Here is a 26612-nt window from a genome sequence, read left to right as displayed (position 1 = left end):
AATCATAAACACATCTTACTAGTTTATTTTAGGAACTGGCTTTCAGCAGGTCCTGAAAATTGGTTTTTTTTTTTTTATATTGGTTGGCATTATTTAAGTGCACATTGCCATCAGTTTTAATCTGAAATAATAGTAAGATCCAAGGGATTTCTTAGTTCTTCATAGACAATTAAGGCTAAGCCTCTACCTTTTCACTGCTGAGGTAGATCCAAATCATAGCTGCCGCATTGTTAACTTTTTAGCAATTAGAAAAATACTTTCCTCTAAAGAAGGAACACTGAAAATGAAACTAAATTTTAGAGGTTTATAGCTGTGTATTATTACTGTTTCTTTTTTGCTTTTCTTTATAGTCGTCTTCATTGTGAACTTTTATAGGGTTGCTTTTTAATTTAAAAAGGAAAACAACCCACCAATATTTAAAAATAGTATCATGTCTCTTATGAAAGTCAGTAGAATTTATGCAAATGGGACCTGGGATTTCAAATCATTTTTGTTTTTATTTTTCTAAAGTTCATTAAAAGCATTCTTACGGTTCATGTTTTTATTTTTTCTCTCATTCTTTATCATTATGATTGGAACCTTTTTTACTTTGATTTCTCACAGTTATTAGCATAACATGATCTGTTTCAGGATTGTCTTGGGGATCATCACAAAGAAGAACATATTAGAGCATCTCGAGCAACTAAAGCAGCACGTCGAACCCTTGGTGATTAGATATATCAGATCTCCTCATTAGATACCTTAGAAGTCAGGAAGCATGAAACTTGTGAACTGTTCAGTTCTCTCTTTCCCAGATACCTGCTGAACTAAAAAAATCCTACATGCTGCCAGTTAACATTTCTATCTCGTAAACTATGTAAGATAAATTTAGATATTTGTAAAATTCCATTCACAGGAAGTAAGCAAAAGTTACCATCTCTCATCAAAATCATTGGTTGCAATTTAAGAACTGTAAACAGTTTGGTAGTTAAATGAGTAAATGTCATTGGAGATTCTTAAAGTAAACACAAGTCTGTCTACCTTAGTGGATACACCGGTCTCAGAAGATGCCTGACTGGTTAAAAATGTCTGCCCCACCAAACCCACCGAACCCTTTCTCTTTTTTTATGTTTCCTAATCTTGTGGTAGTCTTGTGGTAAATCTAAGCTCATAAATGATTGTTAATGGAGCTTAGCAATGTTACAATTGCTGAATGTTAAACAGATTTTTTTATGGGCACACTAACTAGAGTGTAATGTTGTATATATTTGTGATCTTGGCATTAATTCTTCTTCTGCTACACCTTGCATACCCTCATAATCAAGAATGTGTGTCCTGCCATTTCATTAGTAACCTGTACCTAGTTTATGTGTGTGCCCCTTTTGTATGATGTTTCCAGAATGCTGTGAGCAGCTCTTGGGGTCAAATGCATTTGTTTTAACCGGGTTTATGTCCTAGTGGTTTCATGACTAAAGATAAAGTTTGAATTATCTTAATCATATAACCTAAAAAATCGTCTGGCTTTAGCTATTAATGCCTGAAATTATTTTGCCCTGCAATTGTCATACCTATATAAAACCTGTCCCAGTTTGCTTAAGTACACAACTGATTATGTATTCCTGTTGTTTGCTAATATTTCACAAGTGTTTCATGCATCCTTTTTTAAAAAACTACTAACCAGAATAATAAATAGCTACTCATTCATTCTGCTTTCTGCTTCACCTATAATAATCTTTTAGGACTGCTTCTTGATTTTTCACCTATCTTTTAATGTGAGCATTAATCACCAAGACTTTCATAAAAGCACTGTATCTTAACTTTTTTGGCCAAAATCAAAAGAGGAAAACATTGACGTGTGTACTAGAAACTTGGGTTGTCTTATAGATTTATTCTTGGGGCTCTGAAGTTTGGGATTAGAGTTCTTTGTTGACCATTTTATATGCATTTTATCTCAATTGTATGTGCTTTCATGAAGATTCTGCATACAACTGGGCAATCTTTACATTATTTTTTAAAGTTGATTAAGTTTGGTTTTAAAACAGTGGAATATTGAGATTTGGTCATCAGACATTTTACTGCTTTCTTGATGTCATGGGAATTAATTTTCCTTCTCAAATGGGATCAGTGTCATCTCTTATTTTATACGTCCTCCCATTTTTTTTGTTACTTTTTTGTTGGCATACATTAATCAGAATACCTCTACTTCAGTGAGGCATGAAGTCCTCAGAGTCTCAGTGGAAAGGACATTGTCTTATTAGTGACCATAATACTTTTATATCAAAGGATGGTTGCTGGCTAATTTAATTATCTTTACCAGTAAAACACTTTCTGAAAATACAAAATCACGATGCTTGCTTTGCTCTGTTCCTGTCAACAAAAAGTGTTAGCTATAGATTTAGCTCTTCTTTTCTTTTCCCTTTTATTTAAATAGCACTCTTCTGCTTATTCCTTTCAGGCGCCTCCTTGGCATTATAACAAAAAAAGATATCCTCCGTCATATGGCCCAGACGGCAAACCAAGACCCCGCTTCAATAATGTTCAACTGAATCCTATAGATGAGGAGAGAGAGGAAACAGAAGAGGAAGTTCATTTGTTGAATAGCACAACTCTTTAACCTGAAGGAGTCGTCTACTTTTTTTTCCTCCTTTAAAAAAAAAAAAAAAAAAAAAGGAAAATATAAAACCCAGGCTTTTGCAACGTGGTTTGCAAATAATGCTGGTGGCATGGAGGAGTTGTTTGAGGAGGGAAACGAGAGAGAGAAGGAGACGAGTGAGGTATTTCCCCATCTAACCAAGAGCAGCAAATCATCTCCTGTGGTTCTGCACTGGATGCATTCAGCTGAGGACGTGCCGTGATAGTGCAGGCTTGAGCCTCAACGGAGAGGACGCCGCAGTCCTGGAGCACCTGGCCGGTTACTCCAACATTTTGCAAAGACGCATTATCAGTCCCTATTCTGGAGGGATTATTTGAATTGAGCCATCTATAAGACTGCAGGGTCTTGCCCTTTTGTATCAAAACTGTTCTGTTTAATTCATGACTTATATAGTTAAGCATTGTCTTTCTACATTCCAGAAGAGCTTTTATTTCTCTCTCTGTCTCTGTCTCTCTCTCCCTCTCTCTTTCTCTCTTGAGCTGCAACAAAACCTCTTTAAATTGGTGTACCCTTTTGAAACAGTCCTTTCTCATATTGAGATGTACTGTGATTTTACTGAAGTTTCATCGCAAGAAGGGAGTGTTTCTTGTGCCATTAACCATGTAGTGTGTACCATCGCTGAATGCTTGGAGCTGTCTCATGTACCACAACAAAGGCTAATCAAACAGGTAAAATCTCGAATGAAGTGTGAACAAAAGCTCTCAGCTTGTGTGCATTGTGGTTCAGAATCAACAACGAAACTTGACTTGTTAAGGATAAACAGTTTTCTTTTTGTTTTTTTCCTGCTCAGACTTTATGGATAATGTGACCTGGTCTTATGCAAATTTTCTATTCTAAAACTACTATAATATACAAGTACTGTTCAGCATAAAGAAACAAAATGCTGCTGCTTTGACAGTAAAGAGAAGGAAGTATTCTGTTTCGCTGTATCTGGAATTAATTGCATGTTTAAACACTGGAATTTTTTTTCTTGAAATTAGATCATTTTTCTTTCCTCAAGATATTTTATTGCTGACACTGAAGAAGAAATGTAATTCATAACTTGCACTAAATGTATATTTCTTTTCTTAAAAATTTACCATTCTTATTTATATTTTTATGGATTAAAATTTATAAAATACAGATCAGTTAATATCGCGCTTAAATAATTTTACCTTTTTAATGTGATTTTTATAGACTAATTCAGACTTACAAATATGGAGTTATGAACAAAGTTTACAATGGGAACAAGGGTTTAAAAAGAGGTTGTGGTTATTTGTCTATGATTCAATGTGTACATAAACCTTTTTCTGATCTTTCACTGCCATCCTCTGGATTATGTCTTCTGACCTGTATACATTTTGATCATTAACTAGCAAGTTAAAATATGACAAATCACTTTGCAGATTAAAACCAAAAGTTAAATGGTATTAACCTTTTTTTTTAAAAAAAAGTTGAAAACCACTGCAAAGGTAGCAGTTAAAATTTTAATAAGAACATAACCTTTGATTCTTTGGGTTTGTCACATTCATCAGTGAGTATTATTTTGAATATCCACAGTGCAGAGTTTTGCAGGATGCGTTGAAAATGTCCTAGGGTGTGTCTGGGATTTTTGTTTTTGGAAATGTCTGTCTTGATCATGGTCTTAATTCACTATCAGCAAAGGAGGTTTACTTGTACGACTGGCCTAAATATTCTGGGCTTATGCATTTTTGGTAGGAAATGAATTTTTGCAGACAGACATTTTCTGAAACATAACTGGCAATAAGCCGTTTTTACATTTTGGAAGTGATTCTTCACTTCCTAGTTCTTAAAAATAATGTATCTATAAGATCTTGAAGCTTTATTAGATCATGAAGCCATATTAGAATGACAGTTGAAAGTTGAGTAACATTTTAGGAATTTCATGGAATATTCTTAGTTTTGCTATCTGCCTAAAATCAGTATTTTGAATCTTAGTTTATTTCCTCCCTTTGGCAAACTTCAAGCTTTCTTAATGATCCCTTCATTTGGCCACCAGAGTGAAATCTTTTCTAAACAATACTTCTGTGTATCTTACCTGTGTATCTTGTCCTAAGTGTATCTGCAGTGTGAACTCCTCAGTATTGGCTATTAAATAGGTTCTCTTGATTTATAAGCCTTCAAAGGAGAAACGAGTTTCTTTGCAGATAGCTTCATAACATCAGACCTCACATGGATTTTATTTTCCATGAGTCCTTTTTGATTTCAGGTCCTTTCATTGCCCATCCTGCTTCACAGACTGACATTTCAGGGTGGATATTCAAGGTGGATATTAATTTTCTTCTCGGTATATTTCTATCCCTTGATGTGTCTTACTGCTAAAATACAGGAAAAGTGTTATATCTTTAATGCATTCAGTGGTTTTCTTGGGTAATACTATCTATTCCACTTTTCTTTTTGATATGTTGAGGTGTGTCTGCTTTTCAACCAAATGATGAAATACTAGAGACCATGAAATATATGTGCCTGGCTAATTGGCAAATTAATTGACCAATATAATCAGTGGAGCGCCTTATTGGAGTACCCTTTTTCAGAAGGTATGATGAGAATGGGCAAGGGTGTCAGCATCTCTTATTAATAATTGTTTTCAGTTTTGGTTCATGAAGAATGCTTAGTTTGTTAATCTGTGATGTTGCCTAGAGCTGTATTTATCTGTTTTTATTTATACTAGTGTAGTAAAGCTGCATATCATTACAGTAAAAATGATTACTGTGATGAGTTAATCAGAAAAATCTATTAAAATCTATATGACAATGTGTGGTTTGGCCTTTAATTATATCTCTAACAGTCCTCGCACTTGACTGCTGCTCTATGCAGTGCAGGCCAATATGCCTGGGGCATGCAGCCTCCGAGGGGTGGTAAATAAGATGTGTCTCTCAGGTTACAAAGCCACTTCTATACTTTGCAGGCAAGGAGCAACGAGAGAATAGACGTTACCTTGAGTAACAGGATGTACATACTTCCAGCAATAGAATAGAGCCTCCACTTGTCAGCGAGAAATCACAGGTTTACCACAAGATTTCACTTCAGTTTATTTTCAAAAAGAAAAATTATGCTGTTAGCATATAGATAAAACATGTAAATGATTTAAATGTTTTGAAAATATTACTCTGTAAATTTGCTAAGAGAACTGCCTGAAAGGAGGTGGTAACATTTGAATTCCTAAAAGATTTTAGTAATCAAATATGAAACTCTTAGTAAAAAGTCAAACACTTGCTAAAAAGTCCAGGATAGATTTTTTTTTATCATTCATTTTATTTGATCATTCACTACTTTTTTTTTTAATGTTTATTTATTTTTGAGAGAGAGAGAATGCGAGTTGGGGTGGGGGCAGAGAAAGAGGGAGACACGGAATCTGAAGCAGGCTCCAGGCTCTGAGCTGTCAGCACAGAGCGTGATGCAGAGCTCAAACTCAAGAGCCATGAGATCATGACCTGAGCCGAAATCAGACACTTAACCAACTGAGCCACACAGACACCCCCCTCCTCCGCCCACTGCTTTTTTAAAAAGTACTTACTGTATGATAGATGCTGTGCTATCATTCATTGAAGCTTACATTCCATTAGGGGAAGAAACATCTATGGTATGTCAGATGGTGATAAATACTACAAGTTAATTAGTTCAGCAATTTTTTTTTTTTTTTTTTTTTTTTGGTGTGCCCCTCACCATTATAGGCATACATAAATCAGGCAAAAATTCCCATTCTCATGGAGAAAAGTAATGGGGAAGATGTTATTTTTATAGAGGGCCTCAGGGATAAGGTGACATTTGAGCAGAATCCTAAAGAAAGTGAGGGAATGATACAGTTATCTGTAAGAAAAATGTTCCAAAAAGAAGAAATAGTATATGCAAACATCCTGAGGTACGGTATGCCTGACAATTATAGGGGATACCAAGTAGGTCGCTGGCTGGAGTGGGGAGTGGGGTGGGAAATGAGGAAAGAGGTTGGGGGTGTAGGAATTTGACTTAATTATGACTAAAATGGTAAGTCAGCGAGGCAGAAAAGTGACATGATCTGACTTAACATGATCTATGGCTGCTTTGTTGCGGATAGACTATATTGGGTAGCGGTGGGAGCAGGAAGACCAATTAGAAGGCTCTCAGAATAATCAAGGTAAGATATAGAGGCTTGAACCTGACTGGAACTGGTGGAGGTCATTGAAGTGGCTGGTTTCTAGACATTTTGGAGGTGGGCTAGACAGGATTTGCTAATGGATTGAGTGTGGAGTGATACATGAGGAGTAAAGGGTGTCTCCAAGGCGTTTGGCCTGAGTAACTACAGAAGAATGACCACTGACTGAATTGGTAAGGACGTTAGGAAGAATAGATCTGAGGTTGTAAGGAATTTTGGTTTTAGACATGAAATTTTAAGTCATTTCGACTTCCAAGTGGGGATGTCAAATAGGCAGTTGTATATATGAGATTCAAGTTCTGGAAGAAAGGTCCAGCCTGAGAGACCTAAGAAAATGTGGGAGGTATCATCATCCTGAGTCAGGATGAAATCACATGGGATTAATTGGCCAGGGAGGGACTGAGCATTGACTTACGTGTATATTTAGATTTGAGGACATGAGGGGCCAGCAAAAGAGGGAGCAGCCAATGAGGTAGGGTGAAGAGGGGTGCCTTTAAGAGAAAGGTATTCCCCTTAAGGCAAGTGAGTAATAGTTTCAAGGAGGATCAAGTTTTTGGTTGTTGCTGATCAGTGAAGTAAATGGGGACTGATAGTTGCCCAGTGTGGAGATAATGGACAACTTTTACCAAAGCAGGTTCAGTGAGATCAGGCAATAGTCTGATGGGAATGGGTTTAACAGAATTGAAAGCAATTGAAGGCAGCTTCTCCCAACTCTTCTGGAGTTTTTGAAAAACAGGATGAGTGATAGAGTTTTTAAGATGCAGGATATTATAACTTGTGTTGTTTATGGGAATGTTTGGGAGGGAAAATTGATTAAGGAGAGGTCCTTGAGTAGGCAGGAGGGGATGGCATCTTGTGCACATAGTGGGGACATTGAGCACCATTCGCAGCAATGTGGAAAAGGCAGAGTATATTGGGTAGTTGGTAGTGTGAGATTTTGTGGAAGTTTGTTTTTTCTCAAGTAAACTGAGGGCTGGGAGGTGGTATGTGTTTGAGAGAAGATGCAAAAGTAGGGGTATCAATGGGCAGCAGCATGACCAACTTGAGGTTAAAAGGAGGCCCATTATCATGGTTGTATTTTTTCCCCTAACCCCCGGATACTGAGCAGAAGTAGGAGTAGGCAGCTTTTTATCAAGCTTAAGTTTGGAACATAAGTACAACTAAAGAGAGAGGGGGCAGTGGAGTAGATGTGGGAGTATGATAATGGAGAGTGGAATATAAGGGCTGGGTGAAGAGGGAAGCAAGAATATGAAGTGAACAGTGAAAAAGGCTGTTAGATCGGTGAATTGTTGTAGGTTGTGGTGGGGTTGGAAAATGGTTGGAGCTGGGGACTGGAGGAAGAGATGAAAAGATGGGTGCTGATGTCTTGGACAGTAGGATGCCTAAAGTTGATTATGGGGGGTTTGTTGGTGCTGACAAGGGCTAGGGTGTGACTTTAGAGTTGATGGCTAAAGTGGGGCACTGTCTAGATCAGGGGTCAGCAAATTTTCTTATGTGAAGTGCCAGATTAGTAAATATTTTAGGCTCTGGGTCTTACAGTCTCTCTGCTGCAACCACTCTGCCATTGTAGGCACACATAATATGCAAATGAGTGGGTGTGGCTGTTTCTCCATAAAATTTTATTTCCAAAAACGAGTGGGCCAGATTTGGCCCTCAGCCCCAGTTTGTTGACCCCTGGTCTAGGTCACCGAATAAACTATGAGATTTAGGTTATGGGAAGGATCATCTACATAGATATTGGGTATTTGTCATTGTGAGGACACAGTTTGTAGCACTATCTTGGATAAAGTTTTAGAGCTTTTATTGATTTCCTTGGGTGTATCTTTCTACATATATTTGAGAGGTCATCTAGAAAGTTATTAATAAGCTCCAGGAGTGAACTTAGCTAAATTTGAGTTGGATAGTGATTTTCTGTTAAATTCTTACTGGGTCAAGGGGCTTCATACATGAGTAAAGGCACTTAGAATGTATGGGTTCTCAGAGAAAAGTAGGCAGCATTTAGAAGCTACCATAGCTGTTGGATGGCCACATCCCAGGAGGATAAAAATATTTAAGCAAACTAGGTTTCAGTGGACTGTGCTCCAGTGAGAGAAAAAGAAAGGTTCGGTATTGTAAGGAGCTTACTCTTCAATGAAAAATTGTTCAATAGTTGGAAGGTCAGTACCTCCTGAAATGTTTCCAGCCCTCTGATACAAGTTGGGAATTTGAGACTATAAATCCACAACTATAGTATCCAAATTATAACGGCCATATTCTTGGCATTGGTTTCCAATTGAATCTTGGCTGTTGCACCCAGCTTTCTGAAAATACACATTCATGTTAGGTTTGTGTAAGGAATGGATGAAAAGCTGATCTTTTTTTTGTCCCCCTTCATTCTAATTTGTTCCTTGATAAGAAATCCTGTTTGAATCCGTATTATTGATCACAAGAACGCATATTTTTAAAAAGCTAAACTGTATGAAACTATAGGATCAAGAAATGGCAAAATTTAAGGAATCTATATTTCAAGCCAAGCAGATTGGTTTGATATAAGGTATTTGAATTTATTTCAATAATCAGTATTTAAAAGATTTAACTATTTTTAAATACTGTCCCCAATATTAAGTATCTTAGAAACTAAAGAAATCTGAAGGAAAAGCTCAAGAGCTCCTAAAATGTTCGATTGTTTAAGACCAAATGTGATTCGGTCACCTTTTCTAATCAAAGTATGTATGAGCTAATGTAATCTTTTTAATATAAACCAGCTAACAGTTCAGATGGGTCCAGGACCTACAGATTCTTATGAAGCTGAAATGTGGCAGTTCTTTAAAACCTGTTGATACTTCCCCATCAGAACTATAAAAGTTCTGGTACAGTAATGTAAGGGAAGATAAAAAGATCTTTCCAGTTTGGTGAAGTAAGCTGTTACATAAAACGTCTCTAAGAAAGCATCTTAATGGCCTACAAAGGCAGCATGTGGGCCATGGGAAGGAAGAGCAGATACTAGGTATAGGCTGTAGTAGAGATTTTTGACCGAAGACATTCTGTTGTCTGAGAAGAATTCTTAAGGGCATCTCAAAGTAGTTTCCCAAGTCTTGCTAGTGTGATTTTTATCTGGCATCCAGCAGTATGGAATAAGGTCATTTTATTCAACAAATACATATATATTCAAAGGTTTGCATTACTGAGGGAAATATATACTGATAAAATGTATGTTCTTAAAAAAGCTTATAGCCTAAATGGGAAGATGAGACAAGCTACTCGTATTAAAAATCCTGGCTGAAAGTGTTTGCTTATAATTATCTCATACTTTAGATGAAAAAGAGTTAAGGATCTCAAGTTATTTTAAGGAGGCAGCTGACAGAGTAAGTGAATTTGGAGACTGGCTGTTCAACAAAAGTTTTTTGGGTAAGTCAAGTCAATCTTCTGCAAATGTGGGGGTTATTTGAGGACCTAAGGGCTTTCTTACCTTTAACTTCATAAGAAGGGGGAAAAGTTTATATGCTCTTCAGCTCAATCCCCAGTTTGCTATTTTACATTTCATGGTTTGCTATTTTTAAAGTGAAGGACATTTTTTCAGGTTTAAAGAGGATGTGAGTCTGATAAAACACAGTTGTATCCAGATTTGTACTAGAAATCCACTGACAGAATTTGTAAAAAACCTTAAAATCTAAATTAATGGTCTAGTGATTAGTACACTATACTGTATGTCAAAATTCTCTGCTATATTGATTAGTAAATACAGTAAGTCCAAGAACCGCTTTACAGAATATACCTAATAGGTACCCAGACTACATATGAATCACTTGGATGAATCACTGTTAAAATGCAGCTGTGGTACGTCTGGGGTCAGGTACCTTCCAAGTTTGCTTTTCCTGTGTCCTCCCCACCACCCCACCCTCCTTTTTTTTAAGAAAGAGGGAGGAAGGGAAGAAGACAGAATCTTAAGCAGTGCTGAGCCTGATGCACGGCTTGATGCCACAATCCTGGGATCATGACTTGAGCTGAAATCAAGAGTTGGATGCTCGACTGAGCCACCCAGGCACCCCCATAAATGCAGTACTTAAAGCTATGGCTATTAATTCTAGTCCGAGAAATAAATTTTTAGTGCCCACATGTTAAAGGCAGTAGACAGTGACTTCCTGTGACATGTCAGAGGACAACCTTGGTTGCCTTTCACATGTAATTAGGGCATCACCATTTAGATGACTGACCATCTTACAGCACAAGAAAGAAACCAGCTAGAACTTTATACAAGTTCTTAGTAAATATTTCCATCAATTTATTTTCTGTATTCCTTAAAAACAAAAAATTCACAAGTTTAACACTTATGCTTTAAAATATTGTACACCAAAAGAAAGCCAATTCTCATTCATGCTGCAAGTTGGTCTATGTTCTCTTTACTTCTGTTTGCCAGATGATCTTCAATAATTTCTGCAAAGAGATTCCTCTTCAACAGATTATATGCAAGAGGTAAAAGCTGGCCAGCAACTTTATGAAAATACTGAAAAACAAAAGAACATAACATTAAGCAAGAATATAGCAGATGCCCTACTGAGTAGCAAAACAAGCCCTGCAAAAGCTCGTTTAACAAAGCATACTCTCCCATCGTTTTAGCTACTTTCTCAGTTGACTAGGAACAGTAAAATGACACAGGCACTTAGCATTCTGTCCAAGAGGCAGTCTTTAGTTCTAAAAGACTGATGGCACATCTTGAAGAAAATTCAGAAGAAATCTAAAAATTGTAAGTTTCCTTATTCCCTTAGATAAACCTTAGATAAGGTTTATCATCCTTTTTACTTGCCCCAAACTATACGCTCAAATGCTTTTCCCTGCTCTAGTGTATCCCGACCAGTTAAGATTTTAAATCATTATTTTCCCTTAGTTGATACTGTAAGAATAGGTATGCTGGATTTGAGTTTTCAAATCACACTTATTCCCTCCCTTTTATCTTCAAATTCTCTCTCCTCCACACACCACGGAACCCTGCTCCACCCCTTAAGTCACTGCCTTAGGTTTATCAAGTGACTTTTGACTACTGCTATTACATATACACATACTTGAAGAGAAACTGGCACTGCTTTTGTTAGAACATTTATCACTTACTCTATGCTAAGTACTGTGCCAAACCTGTTCACATGTTCTTCAGTTCTCACAACCATTTTCAATTACAGTGATTCATGCTTGTTGGGAGGCCTGGCATTATTGTGATTGGCCAATGACTGTGATTCTGGCTGTTAAACATTTTATTTTTACTAATAACCATATGTAAGGTAGGCAGAGAAATACAGTAATACGGTTTAGAGCAGAGTTCTCAAAATAGACTCCCTTGCCCAGTGGATCAGCTTAACCTGGTAACTGGTCAGAAGTCCAAATTCAGAAGACTCACCCAATAACTCAATCAAAACTGGTGGGGTAGGAGGAGGGCAGTACCCCCATCTGTGTTTGAACAGGCCCTCCAGGTGGTTGTGATGTGTGAAGTTACAGAGCTGCTCACTTAGTCTTGGTCTTTACAGCTGTCTACAGAACAGCTTGGTAGGTGACATGGCAGGTTAAATGAGGAAGGTCTGTGCATGTGTGCAGGCATTTTATAGCTAAGGGACACAGATACGACAGTGTGGGAAAAACTGCCCAGTCTTACACAGCTACTAGGTGGGGAAGATGTAATTTAAAACCAAACAGTTTAGTCCCAGAAATAGGTTACAGGCCTCTACACCTTTAGGCAGCTATGGTGAATAAACACTGTGTTAACTGTTAAGTAGGTTTTTCCTATTGAATAAGCAAAGTTCCTGATAAAAAAAAAAAAAAAAAAAAGAAAGCAAAAAACAAAAAAACCCTCCTGTTTTAAATAATTTCATTTAAAGCCTATTTTAAGACACAGTAGCCCCCCACCCCGCCCCCGTTATTCACAAGGGTTAGGTTTCAAGACCCCAGTGGATGCCTAAAACTATAAACCCTATATATTCTATGTTTTTCCATAAATTAGGCATGGTAAGAGATTAACAAGAATAATAAAATAGTTTCTATTAGGATATATGGTTATAATTCTGTATGAATCTGGTAACTTTCAAAATACTGTACTAATCCTTTTTATGATGATGTGACATGATAAAATGCCAACGTAAGATGCAGTGAGGTGAATGATGTAGGCATTGTGATGTATAGTGTTATACATCACTATATAGTGATATAGTGTTAGGCTACTACTGCCCTTCTGATAATATCTCAGGAGGCTCATCTGCTTCTGGTCCACAGTTGACTGTGGGTAACTGAAACTGCCAAAAGTGAAACCGGGGATAAGGCGGGGTGGGGGGGTGGAATACTGCAGTATCTATTCATCTAGGAATTCAAGTGTAACAAGTACCCCCCCACGACAGAAAAACAAACGGAGCCCCAGGAAAGCTGTGTGTACATACCCACACACATACCCAACTAAAGGGCATATATAAGTAAATACATATATAAGCATCTAATAAGTAAATTCACTTAAATGTAAACCTGAAGGCAAATAATCTTGGTATCCACCTTTGGCAGAATACAAGATGAGTTTGAAATAAATGTTTTCAGACATCTGCTTATCCCAAAGTTCATTCTGAAACATAAGCTGTATTTACATCCTACCCATGCTCATGCTTGAGTATGCCCATATGTGGAAAAGGGTGGGGAAAGGAAGGAAGGTCTGGTGATGGTTGGGAGGTAGAAATTTTACTCACGTGTGAGCCATAACAAAAGAGATCCATTCCCAGCTCAAGCCCCATCCCATAATCACATTCATCATTAGCGAACTGCACAAAAGTCATCATCTCCTGAATGGGAGCAAAAGCTTTTAGTCTGTCCTCATCACTTGGTGCCTCAACAATTGTCTTGCAAATTTTCTTGAGGTTGGCTGTAAGAAACCAAGAATATAAAAAGATGATCACCCATCATCAAAGGTAAAAAGACATTAAGTTGGGTTTTTCCTGATCAGTTTTTGTACAACAGATACCACTTTGGGTGGCACTATAATTTAGAATGGCAATCTTATAATTTCTCTTAAGATAAAAATGGCCTAACGAAAAAGATTTTTAGCAAACTGAGACTATTTTACCGTGGATCTAGTTGTGACCATGATATATAAGCTTTCAAAGATTTTCAGTAGCTTAGTCCATGGATCAGCAAACTGGACAAACCTGACCCACCCTGTTTTAACTGCCCTCACACTAAGAATCTTTTTCCATCTTAACTTGTTGGAAAAAACCAAAATATATGGCACATACAGAGACCTTATGTAGCCCACCTCCAGGCTAGTTCATATTAGGAATTGGATTAAAACAACAAAACATCAAAACAGACCATAAAGTTTACTCCTTTTTGCCCTGTCCTACGTATTCTACTAAAAAGATACATGCATAGAAAAAGATAACAATATAAGAAATCCTTGCCAAGGGGCACCTGGTTGGCTCGGTCTGTTAAGCATCTGACTCTTGATTTTGGCTCAGGTCATGATCTCATGGTTCATGGGTTTAAGCCCGATGCCAGGCTCAGCGCTGACAGTTCAGAGCCTTCTTGGGATTCTCTCTCTCTCCTCTCTGCCCCTCTCACAGAGGAGTGCGCATACACTCACTCTCAGAATAAATAAACTTAAAAAAAAAATCACTGCCGAATTAAACCCTTACCAAACTGTGATTTGATATAAGAACATAGATAAACGTTAGAAATTTTCTCTAAAAAGTCAGTGGTTTAACATTTTTGGGAGAGCTTTCAACTTTTTTTTTTTTTTTTTTTACCACTTTCTGGATGCCAGTGTGCATCAGATCTCAGGATACATATGAGAATGAAGGTACTGAACAGTATCTAATTAACTTCCTTCTTGACAGACTATACCTTTTTGACAAACTACTTCCATGAGGATAATCCAATAATGAAAATAATGGATGTTACTTAAACCAACAAAGACACATTTCTAAACCAAGTGGCTCCTATATTGGGGGGAGAGGAAAATTCGTTAGAACATGAACAGTCACACCTAAGCATGGTACATGATTTTAAGTTGTATGTATAAGGCACAATATTCTATTCATACTACCTATTATTAAGAGTGGTAAAGAAATACTAGGGTTTTTAACCTCTGAATATGAATATGTTTGACTCAGTTGCACCAACTGTACAGAACGTATGCTGTATGTGAGATCACAAAATGTACTTTTGTTCCTTTTCCCACATTTGGTAGATCCGTATCACACTGACCAAATTACACTCATCACCTATGTTCCCGGCTATAAATAGGTGACATATTTATTGGTTTGAAACTTTTAAAAAGATTTTATATAAACTTCATAAGCTTCCTTTTCTGGAGAAAAAAATCAGTGCCAATCATTTCCAGGAAACAGATTAGGTCTCCATCAAAAACCTTCTTAAGGATGGAAAACAAGGGGTTCCTTCCTCCACCCAGGGAAGATGTAGCTAACTGAGACCTTAGAATCTCACCACAGTGCTCGAGGCAGCCACTACAACTCAATTAGAGTTGGCATGGAAGCGAAGACCTTCATATTTAAAGTTTATCCCTTTTCTGATGTCTTCTACTTTCACTTCAGGCAAGTCATAAATGGACTACAAAAGAATAAGCAATTTATAACAATTACTGAGCTACTAAAATACTAAAGAACAGAGATGAAAATACTCAGCTCTCCACCAGTGTGAAGAAAAATATGTTCTTCCACCAATAAAAACTTCCACAAAATTTCACTTAACAGAAGCCCAAACTTAATACCTAAATGAAGTCTTAAATTAACTACTCAAAAATGTCTTAAATGTTACTATTCAAAACAATGATTTAGGAGCTTCAATACTTATTTTATCCTTTAAAAAAAATTTTTTTTAATGTTTATTTTTGAGAGACAAAAGATCAAGTGTGAGCGGGGGAGGGACAGAAAGAGAGGGAGGCACAGAATCCCAAGCAGGCTCCAGGCTCTGAGCTGTCAGCACAGAGCTGGATGCGGGGCTTGAACCCACAAACCGTGAGATCATGACCTGAGCTGAAGTCAGATGTTTATCCAACTGAGCCACCCAGGCGCCCCTTATTTTACCCTTCTATTACCACCAACTGGAATACCACCACTTGAGCCAAGCCACAGTGGCTGTGCCAAAGTAAAAGACAACTAGCTAAGCAGTTATTCTTTAATAATTTTTAAATAAAAATTTTTGAGAGAGAACACATGTGTGTGTGAGCAGGGGAAGAGCAGAGAGAGAGGGAGAGAGGGAGAGACTGAGAAAGAGATATTGAGAGAGAGCGAATCGTAAGCAGGCTGCACACCCAGTGCAGAGCCCAATGCAGGACTAGATCCTACCACTAGGAGATCAGGACCTGAGCGGAAACCAAGAGTTGGACGCTAAACCGGCTGAGCCACCCAGGTGCCCCTAGCTAAGTAATTATTCTTTAGTTAGCAGCAAGCACTTTACAGTCAGAAAGACCCAAGTCTGAAATCCAGTTTCCACGTGAAAATGGAAATAAGACCTACTTTAAAGAGTGGAGTGAGGGTTACTATATATACATCAATTGATACAGTCTATGATATTTATGAATTGCTCAATAAATGGTTATCTTTATTTTTTTAAATTTTTTTAATGTTTATTTTTGAGAGAAAGCACAAGCAGGGGAGGGGCAGAGAGAGAGGGAGACACAGAATCCGAAACAGGCTCCAGTCTCTGAGCTGTCAGCACAGAACCCCGACACGGGGCTTGAACTCAAACACTGTGAGATCATGACCTGAGCCGAAGTTGGATGCTTAACCAACTGAGCCACCCAGGCACCCCAAAAAATGGTTATCTTAATTGCCAGGTTAGAATGTTATGTTTAAGCAGCTTCAAAAGGGAAACTGTTTGGAACAGACTACACTGTGATCTCCTGAACACTGTCACACATTAACATACTGCCAGTCAACTATACTTCCTGCCACAGTTACCTAGGCAAAAGCAAGATGATATTAGGTCCCTAAAAAAAAAAAAAAAAAAAAAAGGAGAAGGAAAAAAATATGTATTAGGTCCCTAACTTTATGCCTTGCTGCACTTCTCAATCAAAAATCATTAAACCACAGAAGGATCTAATGTCTAGAATGGTAGAAAAAAGTAGAGATAAATAAAAATGATCTTGGACATAATATAGAACCACAACCAGAGGAGGGTAATAAGGTTTACTCCAGGGTCCTACAATTTAATACTTACCACGCCTTAAGTTTTAGTGACTCCTGTATCTACAACATTCTCAGCCTTTCCCAAACAAGACCATGATTCTACTTTATAAAGCTGCAAATGCACTAGCACACAGGTAGGCAGAAGATTAGAGCATAAGCAGAAGACTGAACAGTAAGTAGCTAGAGCCTATATGCCTTCCCCATTACAGATGGATCACCTCTGACTTCAAAGAGGATAGGGACAGAGTAGCCTGTCCAACAAATAAAGCGTGGGCTACCTATGTAATTAAATTTTTTCTAGTATCCATATTAAAGAAATATGTGAAACTAACATTAAGATATTTAACTTAACCCAGTATATCCAAATAGTAGCATTTCAACATAAAATCAATATAAAAAATTTTCAGTTTTTAAAGTTAAATGAATTAAAATCAAGCAAAATTACAAATCTAGCTCCTCAACTGCGCTAGCCACATACAAAGTGCTCAGTAGCCATGTGTGGCTGGTGCTTATCATATTTATTATACAGCTCAGCCATATTCATTTTCCCCATAGAAGTCCCCGAAAGTGGTAGGGGCATGGCAAAAACAGTTACACATGAATAGTCGTGATAGATGACATTCTAATCTTGGCTGGAGACTGCACAACAAGGTTTGAGAACAGCTGCTTTAGAGAATTGATTAAAAATGCAAATTTCCAAGTGCCAACCCCAGAGACTATAAACCAAGGTGCTTAGTTCTGTTCTGAGAAATGGATGACCAATATTATATGTGTTGGGCAGGAATACTTGGTTCTTCCTTGAGGAAGTGCGAATTCTGCTTTCTCTCTAAATATTATCCCTCTAAGAAAAGGATGGTAAATAAAGGAATGCCAACAAGGCTCTTCAAAGTAAGGGAATGGAGGAGAGGAGAAAGTTGAGAAGTGATTTTTTCCCCCTTTATTCAAAATAGCAATAATTAGATTTTGTGTATAAACAGTACATTTTCAAAGAGTTTTTGTACTCATAAACAAAGTAGTTCAGGATCTCGGGCTTCTGAAAGCTAAACAGTCTTATATACAGATGAAAATTTTTTCAGACAGGACTAAATTTTGGGCAAGCACTATGCTAATAAGCACCTTACACACGCTTTACACTTCAAACATCCCTATACATGAATGGTATTCACCATTATTAACCATTTTACAGATGAAAAAGACAGGTTTAGTGAGGTTAAATAATTTGCTTGAGGTTACACAGCTATAAACCCATTTTTAATTCAGACGTGACACTAAAACCTGAGCTTGTTCTTTATCCCTAAGATTTAGTGACTGTCCCACAAAAGGCATACTTACTTACCTACTTCTCAATAGAAGGAAAACCTTCCTCACATGTTTACATAAGAAATACATTACCATCTGTTTCAGGGAGTTCTCTGTACCCAACATCATTTTTATCTACTGGGACAACCAAGCCTGCACCATGGAAGGTCTTTGTCACAACCTAAATTTAAAAAAACATAAAATCAATTGGTAAACAGACAAAATAGACATGGTAGATAACAACGACAAACTCGCCAAAATAAATGCATACACACAAACCCTCAACACTTTGCAAAAATTTTTAATGTTTATTTATATTTTGAGAGAGAGACAGAGCACAAGTGGGGGAGGGGCAGAGAGAGGGGGAGACGCAGGATCTGAAGCAGGCTCCGGCTTCTCAGCTGTCAGCACAGAGCCCTGAGCTGAAGTAGGACACTTAACCCGACTGAGCCACCCAGGCACCCCAAACCCTCAACACTTCTGTCCAAATGTAACATTGAATGACATTTTATTTCAGTAAATTTTGAGTCCACAGCAAAAATTTCTTCAAAATTAGCTAAAAGTCAAATCCAAGAAGAAATGACAGAGCAATGAAAATGGCTTTTACTAATCGTGGCATCCACACAGAAGTCTGTAGCCTGATTTGATAAGGAGGAATGCCAATGCATCCTATCCAGAAGAGGCAAGCCAGAATATTGTTTCCTCTTAGGTCCATGCATTTTCTAGGTAGGAAGCATAAGGAACTGAGCTTAAGAGGACAAGGAATAGTTTCTCTTAGCAGGAAAATGTGGTGGAACAGAATTCCTCTTGTCCATCTTGCCAAGTTCAGGTCCCCCATTTTCACCTGGAAAATTCAAGCTTGTTTTGCAAACTTCCCCCAAATAGAGCAGTTTCCAGTTTGTGGTGCCCTTTCCAGAAGCACAATAACATAACTAGTGATCTTTTATTAAGCGGTAATCTTCAAAGACAAAACAGGCCCAACCACAACTACCACCATAACCCTTCCCATCGACAATCTTCTTTTTATTCACAACAGTGGCCTTATTAGGTCTTTCCTCAACAAAACAACCACTTCAAATGTTACACTTATTTGTGCAGGCCAGTGAAAATTCCCAAGGCCGAAAGACACAAGCCCAAAACTTGTTCGTTTTAAAGTCTTCTCACCTAAGTCTCTATATCTTAAAACCTATTTCATATTTCACTCAGATGACCCCACTCTCTTGCACCTTTCATTATCTTTCTTAACATTTTTTTAAATGTTTATTCATTTTTGAGAGAGAGAGCTCGCACGTGCGCATGCAAGTGGGGGAGGGGCAGAGAGAACGGGAGACACAGAACCTGAATTAGGCTCAGGCTCTGAGCTATCAGCACAGAGCCTGACTCTGGGCTCAAATTCACGAACCATGAAATCACGACCTGAGCTGAAGTCGGACACTTAACCGACTGAGTCACCCAGGCACCCCTCATTATCTTTCTTAAGTAACAGAAGGGACAGATTATTCAAAAGAAGTTCTCAGGAAACAGCTCACCATTTGGAAAAAACAAAATCATATTTATATCTTACTCTTTATACCAAAATAATCTGCAGTTGGATTTCAGGATTAAATGTAAAAATAAAACCATAAATCTACTAGAAAAAAAGGCAAATATTTTTAATAATTTTAGAGAAGATTTATTTATAGATTTAACTACATAAAATTTAAAAAGTCATGTAAAAATCAAGAATAAAAGATACTCATAAAAAATACCTGCAATATATATAATAAAAATAAGATTAATGTGGCGTGCCTGGGTGACTCAGTTAAGCATCCGACTTCAGCTCATGTTATGATCTCACGGTTTATGAGTTCAAGCCCCACGTCGGGTTCTGTGCTTAGAGCTCAGAGCCTGGAGCCTGCTTTGGATTCTGTGTCTTCCTCTCTCTCTGCCCCTCCCCCACTCATGTGCTTGCTCGCTCTTTCTCTCTCAAAACTAAACAAACATTAAAACAAGATAAGAGTAATGTCTTCAAACTATAAAGGAGTCTTAAAAGGAAAAGACTAACATCCAAATTAAAACACAAGTAAGAAAATGTAAATTCTAACCCTGACAGAAAAATGGCCAAAGTTCAAGCAGTTCACCAAAGAAATACAAATGGCCAGTAGATAAGTGAAAAATATTTAATGTCCTTTATAATCAAAGAAATGCTTATAAACGACATATCATTTTACGCTCATGCAAAAGGAAAAGGCTAATAGGGACTGCTAACACACAGCAGTGGCAAAAGTATAGGGAGAACAGGCACTCCTACATTGCTGGTGGGATTGTATGTACCCTCGCTTAACTTGTAGTGGGTAGTTTCGCAAACAAAGAAAATAAAAACTCCACAAAGTGAAAATAAAAACTCCAACAAAGAAAAACGATACACACGCAGCCACTTTAAATGACTATGGACCCGGCAATACTACATCTAGTAATTTCTGAGGAAATAACCAATGAGTGTGCAAAGAAAGGTGTAATAGTTATATATGGCCAGGTGTGTCCTATTTGTGAAAAGTTTTAAGCAACCTAAACTATGAACATAGCACAGTGATCTACAGTCACTCAAATATTTATGAAATGGATCTTCAATTTAGCTATATGAAATGATAATCAATTTTAAGTATAAAAAAGGTCATAAAACAGTATTGATAATGAAAGAAAAAGAAAGTGATATAGCTACTAGCTTCATCTTCTACTCAGGCTAATGCAAAACAAAACCATGGGATGGATATATTTTCACATTTTTCATGGATGATTAACTGCACTAATTCTCCATAAAGAGGTATCAATTATTAGCAAAGCACCAGAATCCCAATTTTATTATGAAGACTAGGGTTACAAATTTAGGAAAATCTTGGGCAAGGGTGGGGGATATTCTGATGCATCAGAATCAGAGGATGGAATGACAGAATGATGTACTCTCATTTTACAGCAGTGAATTTTACAGCATTAAATCAGTGTACATTTTAAAAAATGAAATCTAGGTATAAAGGTAAAATGGCATATGGCCAATCAGTAAGATGGTGTGGAAAGAAAGCTAAATATGAAAGACGTGAATTTGGGTCTCGGGTCACTTAAGATTTTCGACAGGGAATAAAGCCTCTGTAAACCTCGATTTACTGATCTATAACACAGGATGAGAATTCCTTTGCTGATTTGTTGCAGAGGTCGAATGAGGTAACTCCCAAGGGCTTTGTATTCCAAAGCACCATAAAGTACCATTAAGAATAAAAACAATGATTTCTAGTGTAGCATATAGTGCACTATTATGCCAGAATGGATATATTACTTTCATACAGAAGGACAAAATCACTAACTCACATATATGAGTGGAATTGAATTTTTTGAAACTAGAAATATGTTAATTAAATGAATATCTGACAGCAGAAGTTCTTTTTAATAGACAAGGAACCAAAAAGCAGAATCATCAACCTATTGTATTTGGGAGGATAAAATAATGGTTGTTTTTTAAGTTCTGTTTTTCCCTTTATGTTTTTACCAGCTAATGTTATGGAAAGAAAAACATGTACTAAAAAGAAACCTCATGGGGAAGGGAGCCAGGATAAACATACCTATGAAATTTAAACTCCAATTATATCTTACAGTTATGGAGAAGAATTAAATCTCATTTGAAATAAATTACAGTTGATGGTAGAAAAATAAAATAAGGCTCTGATGAAAGAATTTATTATAAGCTCTTCTGTCCACAAATATGCAGTATTTAGTCAAGCAAATTAGGAATACATAATTACAAGGCAAGAAATGCTACCGTTCCTGGGGTGCCTGGATGGCTTACTCAGTTAAGCGTGGGACTCTTGGCTTGGGCTCAGGGCATGATCTCAGTTTGTGAGTTTAAGCCCCCATCAGTCTCCTCTCTGATAGGGCAGAGCCGGCTTGGGATTCTCTCTCTCCCCCTCTCTCTCTCTGCCCCTCCCTTGTTCACTGTCTCTCAAAATGAATAAACTTAAAAAATTTTAAGGGGTGCCTGGGTGGCTCAGTGGGTTAAGCATCCGACTCTTGATTTCAGCTCAGGTCACGATCTTAACAGTTTGTGAGTCTGAGCCCGACACTGGGCTCTGCCCTGACAGTGCGGAGCCTGCTTGGGACTGTCTCTCACCCACCCTCCTCGTCTCTCTGCCCCTGCCCTACTTGCTCTCTCAAAATAAATAAATAAACTTAAAAAAAAAAAAATACTACTGTTCCTTTCACTCATCAGGTAGGAGAGGCTCCCTATGTAAACTAGGAAGGGAAAATGGCAACATAACATCTTGAAGTAATTTACAAATACCTCCACTGCAATGACTTTCATTCAAATGTACATTTTTAGAAATTATTTCTGGTCTCTAGGATTAAAGGAAGAATTGCTGAGACTGCAGTTTAGTGAGTGTAACTTATCTGAGTATCACCCCTGCTGCAGAAGATTTTCAATGACCAAATAAATACATTTAACTACTTAGTTACCAGTACTAGTTTATCCAGAAATAACTAGAACTAAATTTGGCCTAGAACTTTCAGATGAACCCGCCACAGTAGATAATGCTGGGAGACGGGGGTGCCCTCATTTCACAGTGGTAAATGTCCTTCTTCACCCGAGGTTATAAGAATAAAATCCTATAGAATTCTCATTTACCCCAAAGCAGAATTCTTCTGTCTTGTCCATTAACTTACTCTGAAATTTGTTAAGTGAAAAACCAAAAGGATTCAAAACCCAGAAGTCTTTGCCATTTACAAAACACTCCACTCACACTGCAGGTGTTAGAAGTGAAGCAAAAGGAAATGCTGATGGGGTCAGTAAGGAAAAAGGAGATAGGACTGCTTATACACATATTTGCTGCAGAAAATGAACAAATCTTAATACACATTTGTCTCTCAAAAGGAAGTAACTTTGAACCCTTAACTAAACCACTCTAAGGCAGACCTTTACAAAACTACTCCCCAGAAACACCTTGCACTAAAGCAACCGCCGTTAGCTATTAAAGAAATTTAAGTAAACGCAGTACACAAAGCTGCTTTCACTCAACTGTATGAAATGAGTAACTAGTAAAACAAGATTAAAAGAGTGAGCAGTACTGGCATGAGCTGGTAACCAGAGCAGCACTAGCCCATCCTGGGAAACAACTTCTGAGAACCACCCAAGCAGCCCTGCTCACGGGCTGTCCTCTCTCCAATGACACAGACAGGGCAGCCCCACAGGAGCCCCTGAGGGGGTATCCAGCTCTTCTTAGGGTGGGGCAGGAGAAGAGAAGGCTAATGTGCAGGTGGGAAGGAATCAGGACAGGAAAATCTCTATTAAAAAGCAAAACAGTCTGAGACTGACAGATTTAAACCATACTTTCTTATCTCTCTGTTTCATCTTCAAGGTTCTCTGTTCCAGTGAGTACCCCAGTTCTCTGGCTGCTTCTGTGAGTTTTTCATCTATGTTTTTCAAGAGACTAGTTTTCTTTTTATCTGTTACTTCCTTAAGTTTTTTCATCAGAAATAATCTGAAAAAGAAGTAAAAGCCCTCATTATTATTCAGGCCACTGTACTAAGTATACAGATCTTGGGAAGTTAAGGGAGTATGTTAGAGACATCCAATTCCATGCAAGAAAAAGACTGCAGATTACCAACAGTTCTCTCAAATGTCTAATAGATTTCTTCAAGAGAAAAACAATTATTAATAAAAAGCTACCAGTCACAGAAACAGCAAGCATGATTCAAGTCTGCATTGTCTCTATAATGTATTGTCTCTATAATAAAGATAAAAGACTAGGGTGCCTGGGTGGCTCAGTCGGTTAAGTGTCTGATTCTCAATTTCAGCTCAGGTCATGATCTCACAGTTTGGGAGTCTGAGTCCCGCATCACTGCTTGAGTCAGTCTGTCTGTCTGTCTCTCTCTCTCTCTTGCTCTCTCTCTCTCTCCCCCCCTTCCCCTGCTTGTGCTCTCTCTCAACAATAAATAAATATACATTTAAAAAAAGATATGAGGTATTTAAAAAGTTGACATTAGGGGGGCCTGGGTGGCTCAGTCGGTTAAGCGTCAGACTACAGCTCAGGTCATGATCTCATGATTCGTGAGTTCGAGCCCTGCGTCAGGCTCTATGCTGACAGCTCAGAGCCTGGAGCCTGCTTCAGATTCTGTGTCTCCCTCTCTCTCTGCTCCTCCCCTGCTCATGCTCGCTTGCACGCTCTCTCTCTCGCCTTCAAAAATAAATAAAAACATTAAAAATAAATAAATTAAAAGGTGAGATTAAACCAAATTTAAGCCATATTACTGATAATAACATACAGCATACTGCCTTGGAGAAGTGTGGTAGGACACAAGAAAATAGTATATGGATACCAAAAAGGATTTTTTAAAAGGAGCCAGAAGATACTTGCAATACTTAGGATCAGCAGACTTTTTCAAACTGTTATCTACAAATTTGTGTTCTGATAAATTTAGAAAATGTAAAAGGCAATAAAAGCTATTTTATAAGCTTATACAAAAGCACAATTCAAAATAATTTTAAAGTATGTGAAAAATATCATACATCAATGCCAGTTAGGGAAATAGTTACGTTTTATCATAAGCAGGTTAAGATTTTGCCAGCAGAGCAGAAGGTTCAGGGTAAAATGCAGCAGGAAGCAGTACTCAGCTGGACACACAACTCAACCCCCTTCCTCTATAGCTACCTCCAGACTCTCAGAAGGAAACTTCCTTCTATTTACTACTAACACCTGACAGTTTGCTATGGCTGTAAAGAGTTTGGAACACTTAGAGTGGGTATTCTTATCCCCATTTTACAAATAAGGAAACAAGCACATAGGATAATCAACTTACCTAAATTCATAGAATTAGTATGAGTGGACTGAAGTGCAGAGAAGCCAAGACCACCAAAATCATTGTCTTCTGATTACAGCACACATATTACACCTAATGTTACCTTCAATCTTAACCAGCTGTGTATCAAGAGAATGTATTTACATTAACCATTATAAGCAAACTGATCATGTCAGTTCTAGGTAAATCAGTCTTTATAGTTTCCCTACCCTGTGTGGCATATGGGCATACAGGCCTTCAAGTACTCTGTGCCACTTGCTTTCATACTTCCATGCACATACTGTCCCCTTGCCTAGAACACTCTTCTTCCCGTTCTTTGTAGTAAGTTCTTATGCATTCATCAAGGTCTAGGTAAAATATCCTCACGATGAAGACTTCCACCACTACTTAAGGTACTTAGTATCTGTCTTTTCATACTTAATCACATTATTATGACTATTTCTATATCAGTTTATTAGGCTTTGGTCTCTCAGCTTCAAACCTACTCTCCAATACTTTGCTTTGTGATGCCTAAAGTTGCAATATGCAAACAGAAACAATCACTGTAAACATTTGTACTCTGTTACGTTAAATCCAACGGGATACCTTGAACCTTGAATGAATCCTTCAGTGGTCTTTGCAAAATACTGGTTCACTAAGTTATGCAGATCTTACAAATATTGAAATTTTTCATTTTATCAAATTCTCTCCATTACAGAAATTGAAGATGACACAAACAAATGGAAAGATATTCTATGCTCATGGATTGTAAGAACAAATATTGTTAAAATGTCCATACTACCCAAAGCAATCTACAGATTTAATGCAATCGCTATCAAAATATGAACAGTATTTTTCACAGAATTAGAACAATCCTAAAATTTGTATATAACCACAAAAGACCACAAATAGCCAAAGCGATCTTGAAAAAGAAAAACGAGGCTGGAGGCATCCCAATTCCAAATTTCAAGTTGTATTACAAAGCTGTAGTGATCAAAACAGCACAGTACTGGCACAAAAACAGACACAAATCAATGGAACAGAACCGAAATCCCAGAAATAAACCAATTATGTGGTCAATTATCTTCAACAAAGGAAGCAAAAATATGCAGTGGGAAAAAGACAGTCTCCCAACAAATTCTTTTACATGCAAAAGAATGATACTGGACCATTTTCTTAGGCCATATACAAAAATAAACTCAAAATGGCTTAAGGACCCAAACATGAGACCCTGAACCATAAAATTCCTAGAAAACAGGGCAGGCAGTAATTTTTCAGACATCGGCTGTAACAGTAGCTTTCTAGAGGTCTTCTGAGGACAAGGGGGAACAAAAGCAAAAATGAACTATTGGAACTCCATCAAAATAAAAAGCTTCAGCACAGCAAAAGAAACAACCAACAAAACTAAAAGACAACCTACAGAATGAGAGAAGGTATTTGCAAATGACATATCTGATACAGGGTTGGTATCCAAAATACATAAAGAACTTATAGAACTCAACACTGAAAACACAAATAATCCAATTAAAAAATAGGCAGAAGACATGAACAGATCTTTCCCCAAGGAAGACACAGAGATGACCAAGACACATGAAGAGAT

The 26612-nt window shown here is 37.6% G+C and overlaps 2 protein-coding genes across 5 annotated transcripts in view; one reads left to right on the top strand and one right to left on the bottom strand.

Moving 5' to 3' along the window:
* The window catches only part of CLCN3 (chloride voltage-gated channel 3), a 95708-nt gene extending 90320 nt beyond the window's left edge, over positions 1–5388 (top strand). For 2 of the 4 annotated variants that reach the window (XM_015073950.3, XM_027068780.2), the window contains 2 exons: positions 631–706; positions 2435–5388. In XM_015073950.3, the coding sequence (XP_014929436.1) occupies positions 631–706; positions 2435–2593 (235 nt within the window). In that variant the 3' untranslated portion in view covers positions 2594–5388. The remainder of the gene's footprint in view (positions 1–630; positions 707–2434) is intronic. The other 2 variants (XM_015073951.3, XM_027068789.2) reach the window with 1 other exon arrangement.
* A 5600-nt stretch (positions 5389–10988) lies between these two features.
* The window catches only part of LOC106976518 (histone PARylation factor 1), a 29107-nt gene continuing 13483 nt past the window's right edge, over positions 10989–26612 (bottom strand). The window contains exons 5-8 of the mRNA XM_027068819.2: positions 23565–23715; positions 18305–18392; positions 13457–13629; positions 10989–11247 (exon numbers count right to left, since the gene is read on the bottom strand). Coding sequence (XP_026924620.1) covers positions 11116–11247; positions 13457–13629; positions 18305–18392; positions 23565–23715 — 544 coding nt within the window. The 3' untranslated portion in view covers positions 10989–11115. The remainder of the gene's footprint in view (positions 11248–13456; positions 13630–18304; positions 18393–23564; positions 23716–26612) is intronic.

Source organism: Acinonyx jubatus, chromosome B1 (genome assembly GCF_027475565.1).
Source record: "Acinonyx jubatus isolate Ajub_Pintada_27869175 chromosome B1, VMU_Ajub_asm_v1.0, whole genome shotgun sequence".
In the NCBI taxonomy this organism is placed as follows: Eukaryota; Metazoa; Chordata; class Mammalia; order Carnivora; family Felidae; genus Acinonyx; species Acinonyx jubatus.
Note: the sequence above shows the minus strand (reverse complement) of the source record. Positions and strands in the feature narration are given on the sequence as shown.